The following is a 16,622-nucleotide window of genomic DNA, read 5'->3' on the forward strand; positions in this document are numbered from 1 at the left end:
CCGCGTAAATTTGTTTTCGCTAATTTTTTTATAGAGATTTCGACGTTATCGTTTTTCACTTGCTTAAGCCTCAAGATGTGCCTACAGATTATACATAATAGGTATACAATATGCACACATGAAACTACATCGCCTTATTATGTTCACTTAACTCAAAATATTATTTACACAGCCTACTTTTATTCCTATATAAAAATAAAAATAATAATACTGAATCAGCTCTAAAAGACCTATCCTAAAATAAAACCTTTATAGTCAGAGATAATTTTATAAAAAATTGCTAGAAACCATTGTAGCAACTAAATCACTAAAGCGAAAATATAATAAATAAAGAAGAATTAAGCATGTGTAGTGTTATGCTATATCAAAAACGCTTTCTAGGTAATTTGAAGAGATATCCCCTTTCACTTTACATATTCTACAGATAATTTGGTGACTTTATTAACTTCTTGAGTGATAAGTTTAAATACCACACTGCTTCTGTCAAATATCATATCGTAACAGCGGACGAAACATGAAACCATCACAAGATACCAGAGATCAAAGAACACCCAAAGCAACAGACTTATCCAAATGAAAGTGCATCAAAGAATGTCAAAGTAGACCGGTCGTATAATAACTTCATGGCGATAGTTTTTCTCGATATCATTCAAACCGATTACCTTGAAAAGGGTAACATGTTCTACCGCAAATTTTATTCATAACTGTTGGAGAGATTCGGCATCATTTTGAAGAAAAAACGACCATATTTGGTGAGAAAGAAAATAACTCGATGGTAAAAGATTTGAATCAAGTCGAAAAGTCATCACTGACACAAATTCGTTTTTATTATTGTTAATGCTAAACGCTTCTTTGTATAAAAATATATTTTTAATTAGAAAAATCAGTGATGTATTAAAAAGCTCCCAAATAAGAACACCGGCTTCTCTTAAAGAAGACATCATGCTAACCGAATGGAAGACATTTACTTGATGTCAGATATTATGGCGTTTTTAAAGCAGCGAATTCAATACGTTAAATCTGAGTGAATTATTTCTAGAATAATTATTGTCATCTTCAATGAAACTCCAATGAAAAGTATTTATTATTCTTGCTAATATGATTCTATTAAGCAGTTACGTGTGATAATTGCTATAAAGATTAAATATATTAACTTATTGCATTGTAAGTAAAAGCATTGCAAGGATTTTTTACTCTAAGTCCAGCTAACCATAATTTTCTTTAATATTATCTTTGAGATATAAATGCCCATATCACCAATGAACCCATTGATAACAGCACAACAATTTTTATCTATAATATTTACAGATTGATGATGATATATCAAGAACCATTGAAAACTTAGTAAATGTTTAATAACTAAAAATAAATGCAAAATAATTCCGATTAGAGATGTTTAAGAATCATATATCTTACTCTTTATCAATAACTCTTTATCAATTGTACTAATCTACGCTTCCAATAATGTTACAGAAAGTTACGGACGCCAATACCAACCATGGACACATCACTTATGTGAAGAGCTTGCTCTTCAATAACTCTGATAATACAGATAAAACGTTCGTTAATATAAAAGTAAACTCAGTTAAAGCTTCAAAAGGACATATATAAAACTTGTTGTCATTATGTTAAATGATCTTTTATGGTACTTATCTTGAAATATTTGGAAGTCACAATCGTGTATCATAGTTAGTAACATCCAACCCGATTAGCTAGCCCTTTCAGTGTCTAACTGATAATTTTTAGTAGTACCGACGACATATATTCAAATTGTTTGTCACTCCGTCCTTCTAGCGAAGATGTGTATGTATTTTACTGCGTTTTCTAATAGGATTTATCAAATAAAACACCTCTCCACCTGAGAAATTTTCATACATACAGACGACATAAGCAAACCAACGAAGTTACTAAATTTTAATACTCTTAAATACTTCTAGTAAAAATATTCTGCTTTAATAACTTTATTGCACTTTAGTAATACTACAAAGAACTGTTTGTAAGACATTATATAGGTTATTACAGACAAGACATTAGAAGCTGACTATTATAGACTGAAATCCACTCACCTGATTCATTATCTAATACCAGACCTGTGTTAGTATAACAGTCGTCATACAGTTTAAAAGAAAGACGAAACAGATATTATATGAAAAATAAATATAAGAGATATTAAAGTATATTAACTAAGATGCAGATAGTATTATCTAAAACTATATTTTCTAGAGTTCAATTTAGCAATAAAACCACTTTTAAAATGAAAGCACAGACCTTAATATATGTATTTTCCGATTGTTTTCTAATATACCTTTAACTTCATTAGCATTAATCCAATAAATTTATATTTTAAAAAGAATAACAATTAAAAGTTTAATGGGTGTATGTACAGAAGGCTCACAGATATTTCCGGCTAGTCGATGTTCTGTTGCTATTTTTACGGCACTTAATAATATTAATATTATTAATATTAATATTTCATTTTGTTACTGTCGGAATTTGAAATAATCAATTCCTTTAATTAAAATAAATATCCTTACCCTTTTTTGAATAATATATACTGTATAAAATATTATGTACTTAAGACAAATACATAATGTAGCTCATATAATAGTTTCATTGAAGGCGGTTACTCTGCCACCTGTACATTTAAATTAAAATTTTTTCAAAAAGGTTTAACGCAGCATTGAAAAAAACCCTTTTATAATTTGGTGTGTGTATATGGTTAGCCAAATATATATTTATTTGTACATTACACACATTATTTGTACTGTACACATACTGTACAACATATTTTTCTGATATATTTATTTAAATTTCGTTTTTATCCCTCATTTTAAATATAATATGTAAATATAATATTAATTTCAAAAAAATTTAATTACGATATATTATAATATCACAATACTTAAAAAAGCTAAATCACTGAAATAATAATATAACATGATGGTTTAAAACGTTTATATCGCAAATACTGCTAAATAAGTAGTTTCGAAATTTTTCACATTTGCAATTAAATACATGCATATGCATGAAATTAGGTGTTCCAAAGATTTTTATTAAGCACAATATTTAAAACTTATGGTAAATCTTATTAATATTGTAATATGTACATAATATGTATATAACATTATTAATATGTACGAAGTTGAAATTGGCGTTATTTATATGGATAATAACTATAGGTGGTTTCGACAGTTTTTAAGGGTGGCAAAAAACAACAAGTTACTCGCTTAAAGTTGCTAAAATATACACAAAACAACAACTTTACTTTAGTTGTGAAGTGGCCAAACATTTCAGCAACTACAAAAAAAAAATGTTCCCAACTCAATAAGCGAACTATTGCGAAGCATAATTGGAAATTTCAACGAATATTCCAATAAAAGATTGTAAACAAAAACTTAAGTAAAATTAAAAAGTTTCACAAATTTAAATATATTGAAAAAAAAAAAATATTTTAAAAAAATGCGAATTGTGAATAATAAATATTTTAAATGTATATAAAAATTTTTAGGAGTACTTGAAAAAAGTATAATTATAAAGCGGTTTAAAATTTTTAACTTATTAGTTGCTAACAAATTTATACTTATCAAGGCATAAATATTCTAAACTATTATTAAAATTGTTGTAAAAAAAAATTTCAAAGTTTCCTACATTCTGAACATTGCTTTTAGTTCATTATTCATTTTAATTTTTAATTTTATCTTTATTTATTTTTATACAAAGTGTAACATGCTTGTATTAAGGCGCATTCACACCAAAGCTAACGCTTGCGAACGAACGAACTTTTGCACATACGATTACCTACGAATGTTTGTTCGTTCGCAAGCGTTCGCTTTGGTGTGGATGCACCTTTATTGTTAACAAAACTAGTAACATAAGTAACATCTAACTTCAGTTAAATTTATTTTGCTACCTCAATTTAATATGTTTAGTAATATTCATTTATATATATAATTTTATCATATCCTCTTCCATTTCTCTTTAGTGTATATGAATTCAATAATATTTACTTTAACATTTGAAAGTCATTGTATAGAAAGCGAAGTGTGTTTTGTTGTGGATATTCAACACAAATTAATTGTCAATTATATCAGCTGCTGCTTTGACAGTTTGTAATATAAAGATTTTTATTCAATGGTGCAATAGTAAAGAATTTTCGTCTATAAATGTATTTAAATTTTTTGTCTAAAATGGTAATATAAACAACTTTTGGCTGCGAAAAAAAGATAAAATGTAACAGATATTCAGACGAACAAAATTGATTCTTTAGTAAATAAGGCTTTAAAGCACCGAAAACAATTTTTTAGGCTGCTTAAAACAAAGTAAGTGATTGTTGAAGAGGGGGAGGCTGAAAATTGCGAATTTTTTTTATACATTTTTTTTTTTTGAAACGAAAATTCTCATAATAAGTTAATAATTGTGCTCAAAATACTTAAATAAGAAAATATTTTTCTACTAACAGTAATTTAGCATAAAATTGAAGCTTTTTTTCTTAATTTTTTTACAGTTGCTTAATTTTTTATTTTGGTTAACGTAAAAAAAGTGAAAGTATTTTCAACCCTAAGAAAACCCCTACCACTGTTGCCGTCGATCAACTAAACGACCGCACCCCACCACAACGTAGGGTTATAGATTAACACAATGAGTTCACTGCTCCAGCAGTTAAACATATTCGAGCTTCGTCCGCTGGTAACAAACTTTAACTGTAAATTATCAACAATCACCGATTACGATGCACGTAAACAAATGCTCTGCTTGGTGTCGGAGGAGAACGATGTTGTCTTGCGTTATACCAGCGAAGGAGGACAGGAGGTGCTGAAATTAATTTCTTGGTTCCGTCGCACAAATCGTGTTATACATGATGTTTGCTTTGATCCTTCCGGAACATGGCTACTGGTACTATGTAAGTAAATAATTGTTTTTTTTTCAGTACTTTTTTTTTGGTTTGTTTGTGCGTGCGGTGCACGTAGTGAGTGTAGTAAAATCGTAAATGGGGTGTTTGTTGTGATTAAGAGGGCGTGCGGCCTAAGGGCTACTTGCACTTAACGTACGTGTGAAAGTGCTTCTTCTTTTCATTTACTTGTTAATTTATTGATTTTGTTTCTTTTACTTTTACGTTTTTTGTTTGTACTTTTTTATTATCAGTTTATTTTGATCAATTGGTTTAAGGAAGTTAATAGTTGATGGGTTGAGGAAGTAGGGGTTGTGTGACATATGGTATGTGATACGTGCAAATCATAAATTTATTTTTTTCTACCTTTAATGAAGCAAAGTCTCTGAAGTGTTAGGTATCAATAAAAACGGCTTTGAGGCGGTGTGCGAATATTTTTGAAGTCAGATTTATATATATTTATATATGTGAATTCAAAAAAAATATCATTAGGATGGTTACAGTTAAAAACATATAGTGTAAAAAATAACTTCTCACAGTATCAATTATATCAATTGTCTAATCAATGCAAACTGCCTCAAAATAGAGACCTTAAGTAAAAGTTAATTTAGATTCAAGAAAAATTTATTTTTTTCTAAATCTCGCATATATGAATATGTAACTTTATAAAAAATCTCCAGAGTTCAGACAAGCTAATTTGACTCTATTGAAAATTATGAAAAACGCTATAGTAACCGGCAGCTGCCTTAGTGGTTCCGTGAACAGTTGGTTTCAAAATCTCTCCACTATAGGGACTGAAAAGAGGGTTCTAAGGTAAAACAACAACACTTGCCTTATATACCTAGAATCTTCACATCATTATATTCAAATCAGTATAATTTTTTTTTTTAGCTTATTTTTTAACAAAAGTATTTTCTTCCGATTGGAAAATTTGATTTAATAACTCAATTTGTGGTTTAATAAAACCATGTATATTGAATATTCCTCTTCATATAGTAGAACAAAATGAAATATAAGAAGTATTCAAACAACTAGAAAGCATGATGAAATATAAAAAATTATAAGGATTAAATGAAATATAAGAAGTATTCAAATAACTAGAAAACATATACTATACAACTATAAATCACAACCAATCTTCTTTGGACTGAAGTGGCCAAGTTTCTCCGTCCTGATTCTGGTTAACTTTAATTTAAATTCCATCATTCTCCTAACTTATTCTCACTCCTAAATTCTCACAATGCCAATAATTGCCTATTCACATCCTAACCCATGTATTCATCTCTCTAATACCTTTCATGTTATTTGATTTATAGATACTTACCGGTTGCAATGAAAACCAAATCTTTATTTAGTGATCCAGAATCTATTTTTTTTTGTGCTCCATTGCATGTATCCTACAGAATATAGAAAACTTTCTGGGTATAGATTTGAGCAGATATCATTATCAGATAGCTGAGATAGAATTACAACAGATCTTAGAAGCACATTTATATATGTAGTAAAGAGCAGGCGATTGTAGATGTTGGGTAGTGTATCCAAGCACAGAACTAATCACTCTTTGGAACAACTTACTACTCATTTGTCTATCGTTCATTACAGTACTTTTCTCTGTGAAAATCTTTGTAAGTTTCTTTCGAAACTTTTTTTTTGAGTTATTCTGTTATGTTGTATAGTCCTTGCTATAACCATAATCCAAATGAAAGAGGTGAGTGATACTTATCAGTCTGAAAAGACGATTGGTAATAAAATATTCATCGGTCGCTCCTGGAACGTTGTATGCAAGTAAATGTGTTTAACTTTGATTATAAATTGATATGTCATACTTTGAAACGAATTTTGATTGAACTGAATTAATTGAATTACTTTGCTTCAACTAATAATCCTACATATAATTTTAAAAAATCTATCCCTTCTTAAGGTTTTGACAATACATTACATATTGTGCCCGCCTTGGCAGTAGTTGATAAGACATATTTGGATGCTTCAAACTCTTACCAGCCGCAACCATATAGCCATACTCAGGTTACATCATATATAATACCATTTGTAGGGCCACACGAATGTCCAAATTCGAAGAAATGTCCAAATCGTACTAATATCATCAATACTGAAAATGTGAATAAACAACAAATTGTAGCTACAACATCACCTACAGAAGTCTTAAGTAATAAATCTCCAACACCTGATCAAGAAAATAAAGACACTTCGGAAGAAACAAAAGAATCAACGACGGCGGAGAATGAATATGAGATTGCATTAAAATCACTTGATGATTTTAATATAGTGACACTTCCAGCACCAGAAGAGCATAAATTAGAAGCTTTTAGTCATGATATGCCCACACATATGCTAGCATCGAATGCAACACCTTATCAAAATGAGGATACCACAGGCAATAGTCATGTAATGGCTACATCTTTCATGGCTTCGAAAACTTGCCCTTATCCTTTATCTGTAGTGTGGTGGCAAACAATTGATGGCATGAATCGTGCTATAATTGGTTACTCGGACGGTTCAATTTGTTTTGTTGGTCTTAGCCCTAATTGTCCATTTGTGGCAAGTACCACAATACAAACTGGTTCTGTGGTAAAATTACTGATATGTAAAGACATCACATTTGAAAGTGTCATGTTGTTGGTATGTTGGGTTGATAATATATTTTTTACAGTTAAGTTTTTAATTGGCATTAAATTATTTATAGATCACTTCATCACTAAAGCAACAGTTCAAGCTTTTATTGGAACAGAAAACTATTAAATACATATATCCCGGTGATTCCTCTCCATCAGCTAATCAATCTCGTGAGAATGATTGGCAAATTGTTATGCCTTTGAAAACTAACAGCAATTGTTCAGATCCAGCCTCAGATAGTAGTCAACTTGACGAAGATGTTTTTATAAAAAATGATGATCTACCAAATATGGCTACAGGTACTAGTGTAGTTTCAACAACGGTGCCGGCAAATACTACAGCTTTAAATTTGAGTAAAAATAATAATGCAGGTAGTAACATACATACCTATACAAGCAGCTCTCAGCTACCACCACCCCCACCATACTCAGTTGCTATTAATCGTCATGTTGAAAGTGCACCACTGGCAACAGGTGCAAGCATGTCATATTCCACGTCAACTACATCAAGTGGAGTACGCTTTCAGCAACAAATACAGCAGCTACCTGACTTGGATGACATAAACGGTCGTGCTGGCATTTTGCCAGCCGCCCGGGCGCGTTTGGCGTCACTCAAAAGTTTGGGATCCAAAAAATTAAATGCAATAAAAATGCGTCTATCTGATAATCGACAAAAGCTTGAAGAATGTAAGTTAGCTATGGCAATCATATATATCATATATGCTTATATATTGAATGGTGGTGTATGAGTTTTGGCAATCACATAAAGAGAAAAGGGGGATTGAATATCTCACGCTCTATGTAGAAAATTTACACACCGCTGTTCTTGTATTTAAAAATATTTATTTATGCAATTAATATTTGTAGCACATATATTCTATTTTTCTAAAATCTATTTATATATTTTTTTGCTTAAAAACCTTTTCCTTTTTTAATTTCTCAGTTATAAAAATTATTGTAATTTTATTATATAGATTGCGTGAGAAACGTGGTGAGTTTAGTTTTTAATTACTATTGCAGTTCTGCTTAAATTCACATTAGCAAATATAGTAAACAAAACATACTGCAGTTATTCTCACCATGATCTTCACATACCTATTTAGTTACTTTAGACTATTTAGACTTGTTTTATATTGGATTTACATTTTATTATTATCTTTTTTCAGATATACCTGAAAATACTATTGGTTCCTTTGCCATTATGGACTCGCCGTCTCTAAAGCCCGAAATATTAGGCAACTCTATTGGTTCCTTTTATACTATACAAAACTTGCGTAGTACTTACTTGCTTAGTGCTTTACATTGTCAATCGAATAGGCTATCAGTCCATAGCATTGATATAAATCTTAAACCTTTGTTTTTATATAAAATACCTAAGAATTGCTTTGATATATTGATAAGCTCAAACATATTATATTCGATACAGTATGTGGATATAAAAGGCGATGAACTACTAATGGCAAAGGATGATAATACGGAGAAAGAAAATCGGGATACTGAAATTGAGAAAGAGGAGAAATATGCAGATGAAAAACTTCAACATAATAATGAATCAAGTGATATCTGTGAGAAAGTTGCAGAAGAAAGTAGTAGTAAAGAAAGTGTAGATACAAGTGCAACTACTAGTGTGCCGTCCACATATGATTGTATGTCACCAAGCAATTCCATTAATTCTGTAGGTGTTATAAGTAGTGCAATGGCTTCGCTGCGTACTGGTGATGAAGACGTGAGTATTTAAATAATAATCTGTTTAAATTTACTTGATGTAATTTACTTGATGATGTGATGATATGATGATGTATTTGTTTTTATTCTCATTTCTATAGAAATATAACACAGCAGCTACATTGGCTATGTTTCGTTTCGAGCATGAAACTGTCTTAAACCTCTATCAAATGGCTACTTATCGTACTAACGAGTTGAATGAAATAATTTCCAAAGAAGAAAAAGCGAAAGCTTTCGATTATAAGGACATACGATCACCTATGGATTATGTAAATTTTTATGAAACGGCGGATATTATAGAGGAATACTCGTTGCGACAAATGGAGATCATGCAAACTGAATTTCCGAAAATCAATTACGATCCTTGTTACGTAGTGACAAACAAAAATGTTTATTATATACAATTAAAGTAAGATAAAGACTAAATACTAAATACTAAGATTAATACAAATACCGTAATACTTATTTATTTGTTTTTATAATATAGAAAAGAACCTTTTGCCATATTTTTGGACGCTGCCTTGGCTAACGAATGGATGCAATGTCGTGAATTTTGTAATACCTTTGATCTTACGTACGAAACATGCATAGAGTTCGCTGGTGATTATTTGCTACGTCGTAAACGCGTCACACAGGCATTAGTTACTTACAATAATGCACGCATCAAACCAATACGTACCGCACTAAAATTAGCTATGTTTGGACAAACTAACGCACTAATGCATTTATGCGCAATGGCACTTAAAGCAACATATTTGCTTAAGGGCACACATTTTTGTACTGCAGTTATTAAAGGCATATTGTCAGATATTACATATCGCCACTCTGAGGATGTGCGCAAAGTTTTGCCAACAGACGTTTCTAATAAAGCGGGAAGCAAAACAATTGTTAATGAGGGTGCACTATGCAGTAATTATGTTTATGGAGTTGACGAATCGATTAGTAATTTGCAGATGTCGCCTTCATCACAATTTCATTTAGCGAATTTACTATTGATTACCTTAGCGGAAAAAGCTGTGAATGACAAGAATTATTTACCACTTTGGTAAGTCAATAAATTGATTCTTTGTTGTATAAAATAAATAAGTGTAATGATAAATTATTTTTTAATTCGCAGGAACTTTATTGTCACGAATAATAAATATCACGCTAACATGACGAGCATTGTGCTGTGTCAAAGTGGGCTTTACTCTTCAGCTTTGCTATTGGCGAAAACCCGTGGTGTTTGTATAGATACATTTTTAGCTCTAACAAGTGTTGTTGGACAAGAGTTTGGTAATTACGTGCAATAAATTTTTAACATTTGAAACTATCTGTATATTTAACTTAGGTTGGTACACAGAGTTAAATGTGTGTCTCTACAATTTGAGTGAAGATATTTTTACTGAAACTATTACTTATATGCCGCAAATATCTGTTGACTACTTTCTATTTTTACAAGAGAAGTTAAAAAACATACGAACGAGTGTTTTAAAGGTAAGCTAAATTTATAAAAAAAAAACCTAATGTAAATGACTAAATAAATAAATAAATTTAATGTATTCTATATTTTTTAGCGTTTGCAACAGCAATTGAATCCTTTCTCGGCCATCTTGCGCCCAGTTGTGTCACATACCTCTACACACATGGGTCACATACTTAATGACAATAATACATATTTATTTGAATTTTGTAAAAATTTAATTGAAACATATATAGCTGTTCTTATACATATTGAATCTCAACGTTCTAAAACTGATCATATTACCAATGCGTTGTCAACGTTTCGCTTGAATTATGAAGACAATCAGGTAAGTTAAAGATGATTTTTAAAATAAAATGCATTTATATGACATTTTCGTATTAAATAGTTTGCCATCGAAAGCTCAAGATTTAAACCGATATCCGCCGGCTGTGCACATTGTGCATGCATTGTGGACGGTATTGCCTATTTCTGGGGTTCAAATGGTGTGCCTTGTAATTATAATGTTAACAAGTCTTCCGGTAATAAATTACTATAATTTCTCCTTTAATAATAGTAAAATGTCTTTTTTTATCATATATTATTCTAACAGACCCACCGGATCCACCACATGCAGTTAAGAGTTTAGATTTACTTTCGCAGTTGAACTTAGAAGTTCACGCCGTCAAATGTGGTAGACAACACACTTTAGTTTTAACAAATAATGGGGTAAATGATTGAGTAATTTTAATCATAATACATTATAAGCATTAATTTTTCATAGCTATATACATTTGGCAATAATAATTATTCACAATTGGGAATTGGCAATGGAATGCAAATGTCTTTGCAACCTATGTTAGTGAAAAAGTTCGATGGAAAGAATATAACTATATTAGAGGCTGGACAATATCATAATGCTGCTGTAGCCGATGGTCTTCTATATACATGGGGGTAAGTTTGTCAATAATAAAAAATAAATATTGCAAACACAAATGCTTAGTTATATTATTTTTAAAATACAAATGTTTAATTTTATATTTTATCGTAATAAGCAATAATAACAGTATTTTTAATATTATTTTTAAGGTGGGGTATTTATGGACAGCTTGGTCATGGGGACACCGAAAATATTGCCGTTCCAAAAATTGTTTCTTTTTTCAAATATAAGGTAAGACGAATTTACATTGTGTATTTTTTTTATAAAAACAATTAACAAATAATGTATTTTCTTGATAAATTTAACAGAAAGTTGTACAAGTTTCATTGGGACATGCACATACTTTGGTTTTATGTCAAGCTCAGCAACGAGAAATCGAAAATCAATGCAATGAACTGTACGTGTTCGGCTCAAACCATTTCGGTCAACTAGGGCTAGGCGCACAAATAGGTGATAATGCTAATCCAGCTGCCGATGATGATTTAAATTGTGCAACTCAAGTTAAAAGCTTAATTCCTATTAAGTTGGACATAAGCGATGCAAAAATAAGACTGATACACACCAAATTTTTTACAAATGTAATTTATCTGATATCTATATCTAATATTTTTAAAATGAAATAAGATAAATTAATAATATAATGTATTTACAGTTAGCTGTTGATGAAAATAACCGTATGTTTACATGGGGCTCATCTCCGCAAGCTTTACGTTTAGCAAATCAGATAAAGCGTCGTGCTAACGCTAAGCAAAAACTTGAAGAGAATCAAAGACGTGAGATTAGCAAACGTTTTGAAGCGACACTTAGTACTAACAGCGGTTGTATACTATTAACCAAACCTACGGAAACTGTTGTGCCTGTAACGGTACCAACGACAACAAATATTGATACAATAACAACAGTTTCAAAGAATACAGCTACAATAGACGCTGAAGACATAAGCAATAAAGAAGTTTGTATTAGTGATAAAGCAGAGAATACTGCTAGTAATACTACTACTACATCAACGATCCTTTCAACTGCTGTCAAGGCATTGGAAGAGGAATTCAGTGAAATTGTTCCAACAAGGGTTCATGATAATAATACGTTGAAAGAACATTGTGTTGCAGAATCTACACCGCATATTTCAGATGCTCCAGAAAGTGATGCAACCATTAGTATAGAAATTATAAGTGAAGATGTTGAGGAGTTTGAGCAAGCAACTACGTCACCACTTAAAGAACCATTCAATGTTACAGTTAAGGAGCAGGAAGAAGTGCCCGAGGATAGTAGAATAAATACGCCTCCACAAAAACAACAATCTACGGAAAATGATCCTTGTGAGCATATGTCACCACATCTTGTCGATACCTCAGAAGTTGCTGGCGAAATTTTACAGGTTGGGTCATCCAATTTATTTATATGTATGGTTTTTTGTGCTAATGTAATTTATTGTTTAGATTTCAAGTGGTCTATTTCACTTTGCATTGATCTCGTCTACATGTACATTATATACTTGGGGCAAAAACCTTGAACATCAGTTAGGTACAGAAGATAAGGAACGTCGCACTGTAATTAAACCGTTGCCGGTAGATAGCATAGAAAGTCCTATGTATGTCGATTGTGGTGCGGATTTTACTGTTGTTATGACCACAGAACATATAGTAAAAGCCTTTGGAGGCAACTCAAATGGACAGGTATTCAATAGTATTTGTTTAATTATGATTTCAAATTTAACGAATATATTTTGTATTTAGTGTGGCAGAGATCTAGGTACGGCTATTGATAGAGTGAAACAGCGTGTTGTTTGTTTACCTACTACAAAGCGTTTGATGCGTTTCGAAAGTCAGTGTGTAGAAGTACCAGTAGAAATAAACTTGCCACGACCGCGTATACGGCTTGATACAGAGCCCGTACGTTATTTAAAAAGTATACCAGATTTCCAACCGCATTTTGTTCAAGAAGCTGACATTAATATTGACGATGCCACTTTCGAACAACCATCACCTTCCGATCAATATAAATCCACCACGCAAGCAGACAGCAGCGAAAAAGTCGCTTCAGGGCAAGATTCAGAAGATTTGATCTCAAGTCTAGAAAACATAAGCAATAACGATGTTTCCTCAGCAAATTTTTCAAACAATGCTTCACCAGTAGCTGTAGTAGAGAACGAGCAAAGTGGTTCATATGACTTTACACCAGAAGAACAAAGTTATGCCCGTTTGGCTACAACAGAATATGCAGATCAGAGTATGGCTGCTGTGCAACAGTTAGAAAACGAAGTTGCAGCCAATGCAGCAACTGGTGTTCGTACAGCACAAGATTCTGTTGCAACGGAAACAGATGGCAGTGAATTACAATTGTTGAGGAATTATATACATTATTGTTTGTATGTTTTCCACGGTCTCTACAATCCAGATAAAGTACGAGACTTTGCAAAAGAGAGACGTGAATATCGTGTGCGGACTTGTATGCTTAACTTCAAATTTGTGGATGCTTTCGTTTTATGTCTACAAGATTGTGACACAGCAAATAAATCACTTAAAATCTTTGAGTACTTCACCAAGGATACCAGTTTTGTACCCATGCACCGCCAAGATCTAAAATATCTTGTGTATTATTTAATGTTGCACTTCTTGGAACGCAAATTTGATATGTTACAATGCGAACGTTTCTTCTTAGCTGATTTGGATTTTTATCTACTTGAGCTTGCTTATGTTCTATACTTCAATAATAACAATACTGTACTTGAACAAACGCTTAACCAAAAACTGAAATACTTAATAGCACAGGAGCAAAGCGATGCTAATAAAATGAAGAATCAAAACAATGAGCAAACCCACAAGCTGGAATACACCGATGCATTGTTCGATAGTTTATCAGTAAAGTTCAAAACAATAATTTGCCAGAGGCTCGTAAAGTACTGCGAAAGTAATATCTGTTAAATATTTCATGTTTTATGTTACTTAAAATACGTTAACTTATTTATAATTATTTAAGCATAAACATACAATAAACATACAATTTTAGTTCAAAATTATAGAATTTAAAAAATAAAATCCATTATCAAACATTTTAGTTTAATTCTTGTAAAATCTGCAATCGTTTTACATATATTTACAATTATTTATTTATTTTATGTTTTTCAATAATTTATAATTCATGTTCTTTCGTTTCTTAGTTATTTATATGTAATTTTTATTTAATATATTTTATTTAGTTTTTTACGTAAAAATATTATTAATTTTACATTAAGTTTAATTTATACGTTTTTTCACACTGTATCTGTATTTTCAAAATATTTAAACCAAAAAATTTTAAATTTTATAATATTTGCAGCAAATACTAAGTAAAAGGCAACAGGCAACAGAATATAAAGTGGCCTGAATAGTAGTGTGAAAAATGAAAATTATTTATGTATAGACTTGAAGAAAGCTCTTAAAATGTTCTTGACTTATTTATTAGTTAATGTAATTTAATTACTCAAATAAATTTTAAAATATGCTTAAATAGTATTTATGGGCGAAACAAATTTTTAAAAAATAATGTCTGTCGAGCCTCAAAGTTCAATTGATTTTATACTCATATTTTAATATATTTATATAAATTCACGATATAAACACTTGCATATACACACAAACATCAGAAAGCTTTATTTGAATAGCAATTTTTATAGATATAATTAAGTATGTTTTATTTAATTGTTATTGAAGTTTAAAATATATTTTAGAAACAACACGCTTTATTCTTTTTTAAATTGAAATCATTAGGAAATTTACATGCAATTATCGATATATGCTATAAAAAATAAATAACACATTTTATTTGCTAATCAAAGTTATATAAAAAGGGATATGACAAAATGCTTTAATTTTTAATTATATATACGGTTCGTTTAAAAAAAAGTCATATTCTTAGTTGTTTTTGTACATTTATAGCTTGTGATCTTATATTGGTTATTGAGACTACAAAAAATCTATACTTATATCAATAAATAATAAAAGAATGTATACAAAAAAAAGTTTTTCTATAAAGCAATTATATTAAATAAAGAATTGTTTCCAATTTGAAAATGTTAAAAAACTATTTGAAATTAGTTTTAAGTTTACTTAATATTTTACAATACCCTCTCTAGCTAACAGATCGTCTACCGATAATATTCCAACACTTGTTAAATAGTTAGATACGACACTATAGGTCAAATTTTAAGCAGAAAGGATATTTTTGATTTTATACAAGACTATTATTTTTTGATTCCTCTCAATATGAAAACAGACAGAACTTCCTTTTCGGGGTCCTCTCTTTGAGACGTCATTTTTAGTTCACAATTTTAGAACTAAATCGTAGGAAATTAAATCTCTAAGCCAGCAATATATATGATTGAACATTATCGATTGTTTGAATAAAAGTAGTAGTACTTTGTGAGTTTAGTGGACGGGCATTTGGTTGGACTCGGGGTGCAAGGGATCAGCATACATATATCGTAAATAAAAATGTTGGTAGCACATTAAAATAATTTCAATCTCTTTTCTAAAAACTATTTATAAAAGTTTTGTGACAAAAGTACTGTATAACCCAAAAAACTAATACTGTAATTATTGCATACTCTTTGGAAAAGTGCTCTGTAATAAAGCGTAATATAGCATTTATTATATATTTTCTGGCATTATATATATTTATGAGTCATCTTAACTCGATCAGTGCCTATCTGTCGCTAGTTACTAGTACCGGAAGCTTTCACATAAGTTTACCAACTGGTCGTTTCACCAAAGATTCGGACGTCCTTTACCGCGTTTTGCACTAGCGGGTACCAAATTAAACATTTCTCTATCCGAAGCATTATCTTTCATACCTACGACATGACCAAGCCAGCGTACCCGCTGAATTTTTATTTCCTTAACTATGTCAATGTCGCCGTATATTTTATATAGCTCATTGTTGCATTTCATTCCATAATCGTTAATAGCGCGTAAGGAAGCATAGATCGTTCGATGAATATATTTTTATGTGTATTTG

General features: G+C 30.7%; 1 protein-coding gene across 2 annotated transcripts; it reads left to right on the top strand.

The window, feature by feature from the left end:
- Positions 1-4,107: 4,107 nt before the first annotated feature.
- On the top strand, positions 4,108-14,631 carry LOC119685097. 2 transcript variants are annotated; one of them, XM_038099295.1, is made up of 18 exons: positions 4,108-4,319; positions 4,505-4,900; positions 6,810-7,528; positions 7,593-8,208; positions 8,688-9,247; positions 9,348-9,655; positions 9,734-10,291; positions 10,364-10,521; positions 10,577-10,722; positions 10,803-11,036; positions 11,097-11,229; positions 11,301-11,416; positions 11,472-11,641; positions 11,777-11,858; positions 11,936-12,205; positions 12,280-13,005; positions 13,067-13,303; positions 13,364-14,631. In XM_038099295.1, exons 2-18 carry the CDS (start codon positions 4,639-4,641, stop codon positions 14,549-14,551), a joined length of 6,483 nt encoding a protein of 2,160 aa, XP_037955223.1. In that variant the 5' UTR covers positions 4,108-4,319; positions 4,505-4,638; the 3' UTR covers positions 14,552-14,631. The 2 variants fall into 2 exon arrangements, with proteins under 2 accessions (XP_037955223.1, XP_037955224.1); XM_038099296.1 differs by having other exon boundaries at positions 10,589-10,722.
- The last annotated feature ends 1,991 nt before the right edge of the window (positions 14,632-16,622 follow it).

Source organism: Teleopsis dalmanni, chromosome 2, assembly GCF_002237135.1.
Source record: "Teleopsis dalmanni isolate 2A chromosome 2, ASM223713v2, whole genome shotgun sequence".
In the NCBI taxonomy this organism is placed as follows: Eukaryota; Metazoa; Arthropoda; class Insecta; order Diptera; family Diopsidae; genus Teleopsis; species Teleopsis dalmanni.

Excerpts from the sequence above, each read along its gene's own strand:
- LOC119685097 (XM_038099295.1), top strand. The coding sequence starts at position 4,639 with ATGAGTTCACTGCTCCAGCAGTTAAACATATTCGAGCTTCGTCCGCTG. Across the intron at positions 8,209-8,687 it reads TCGACAAAAGCTTGAAGAAT|ATATACCTGAAAATACTATT; the intron begins GTAAGTTAGCTA and ends ATCTTTTTTCAG. Across the intron at positions 11,230-11,300 it reads TAATGTTAACAAGTCTTCCG|ACCCACCGGATCCACCACAT; the intron begins GTAATAAATTAC and ends TTATTCTAACAG.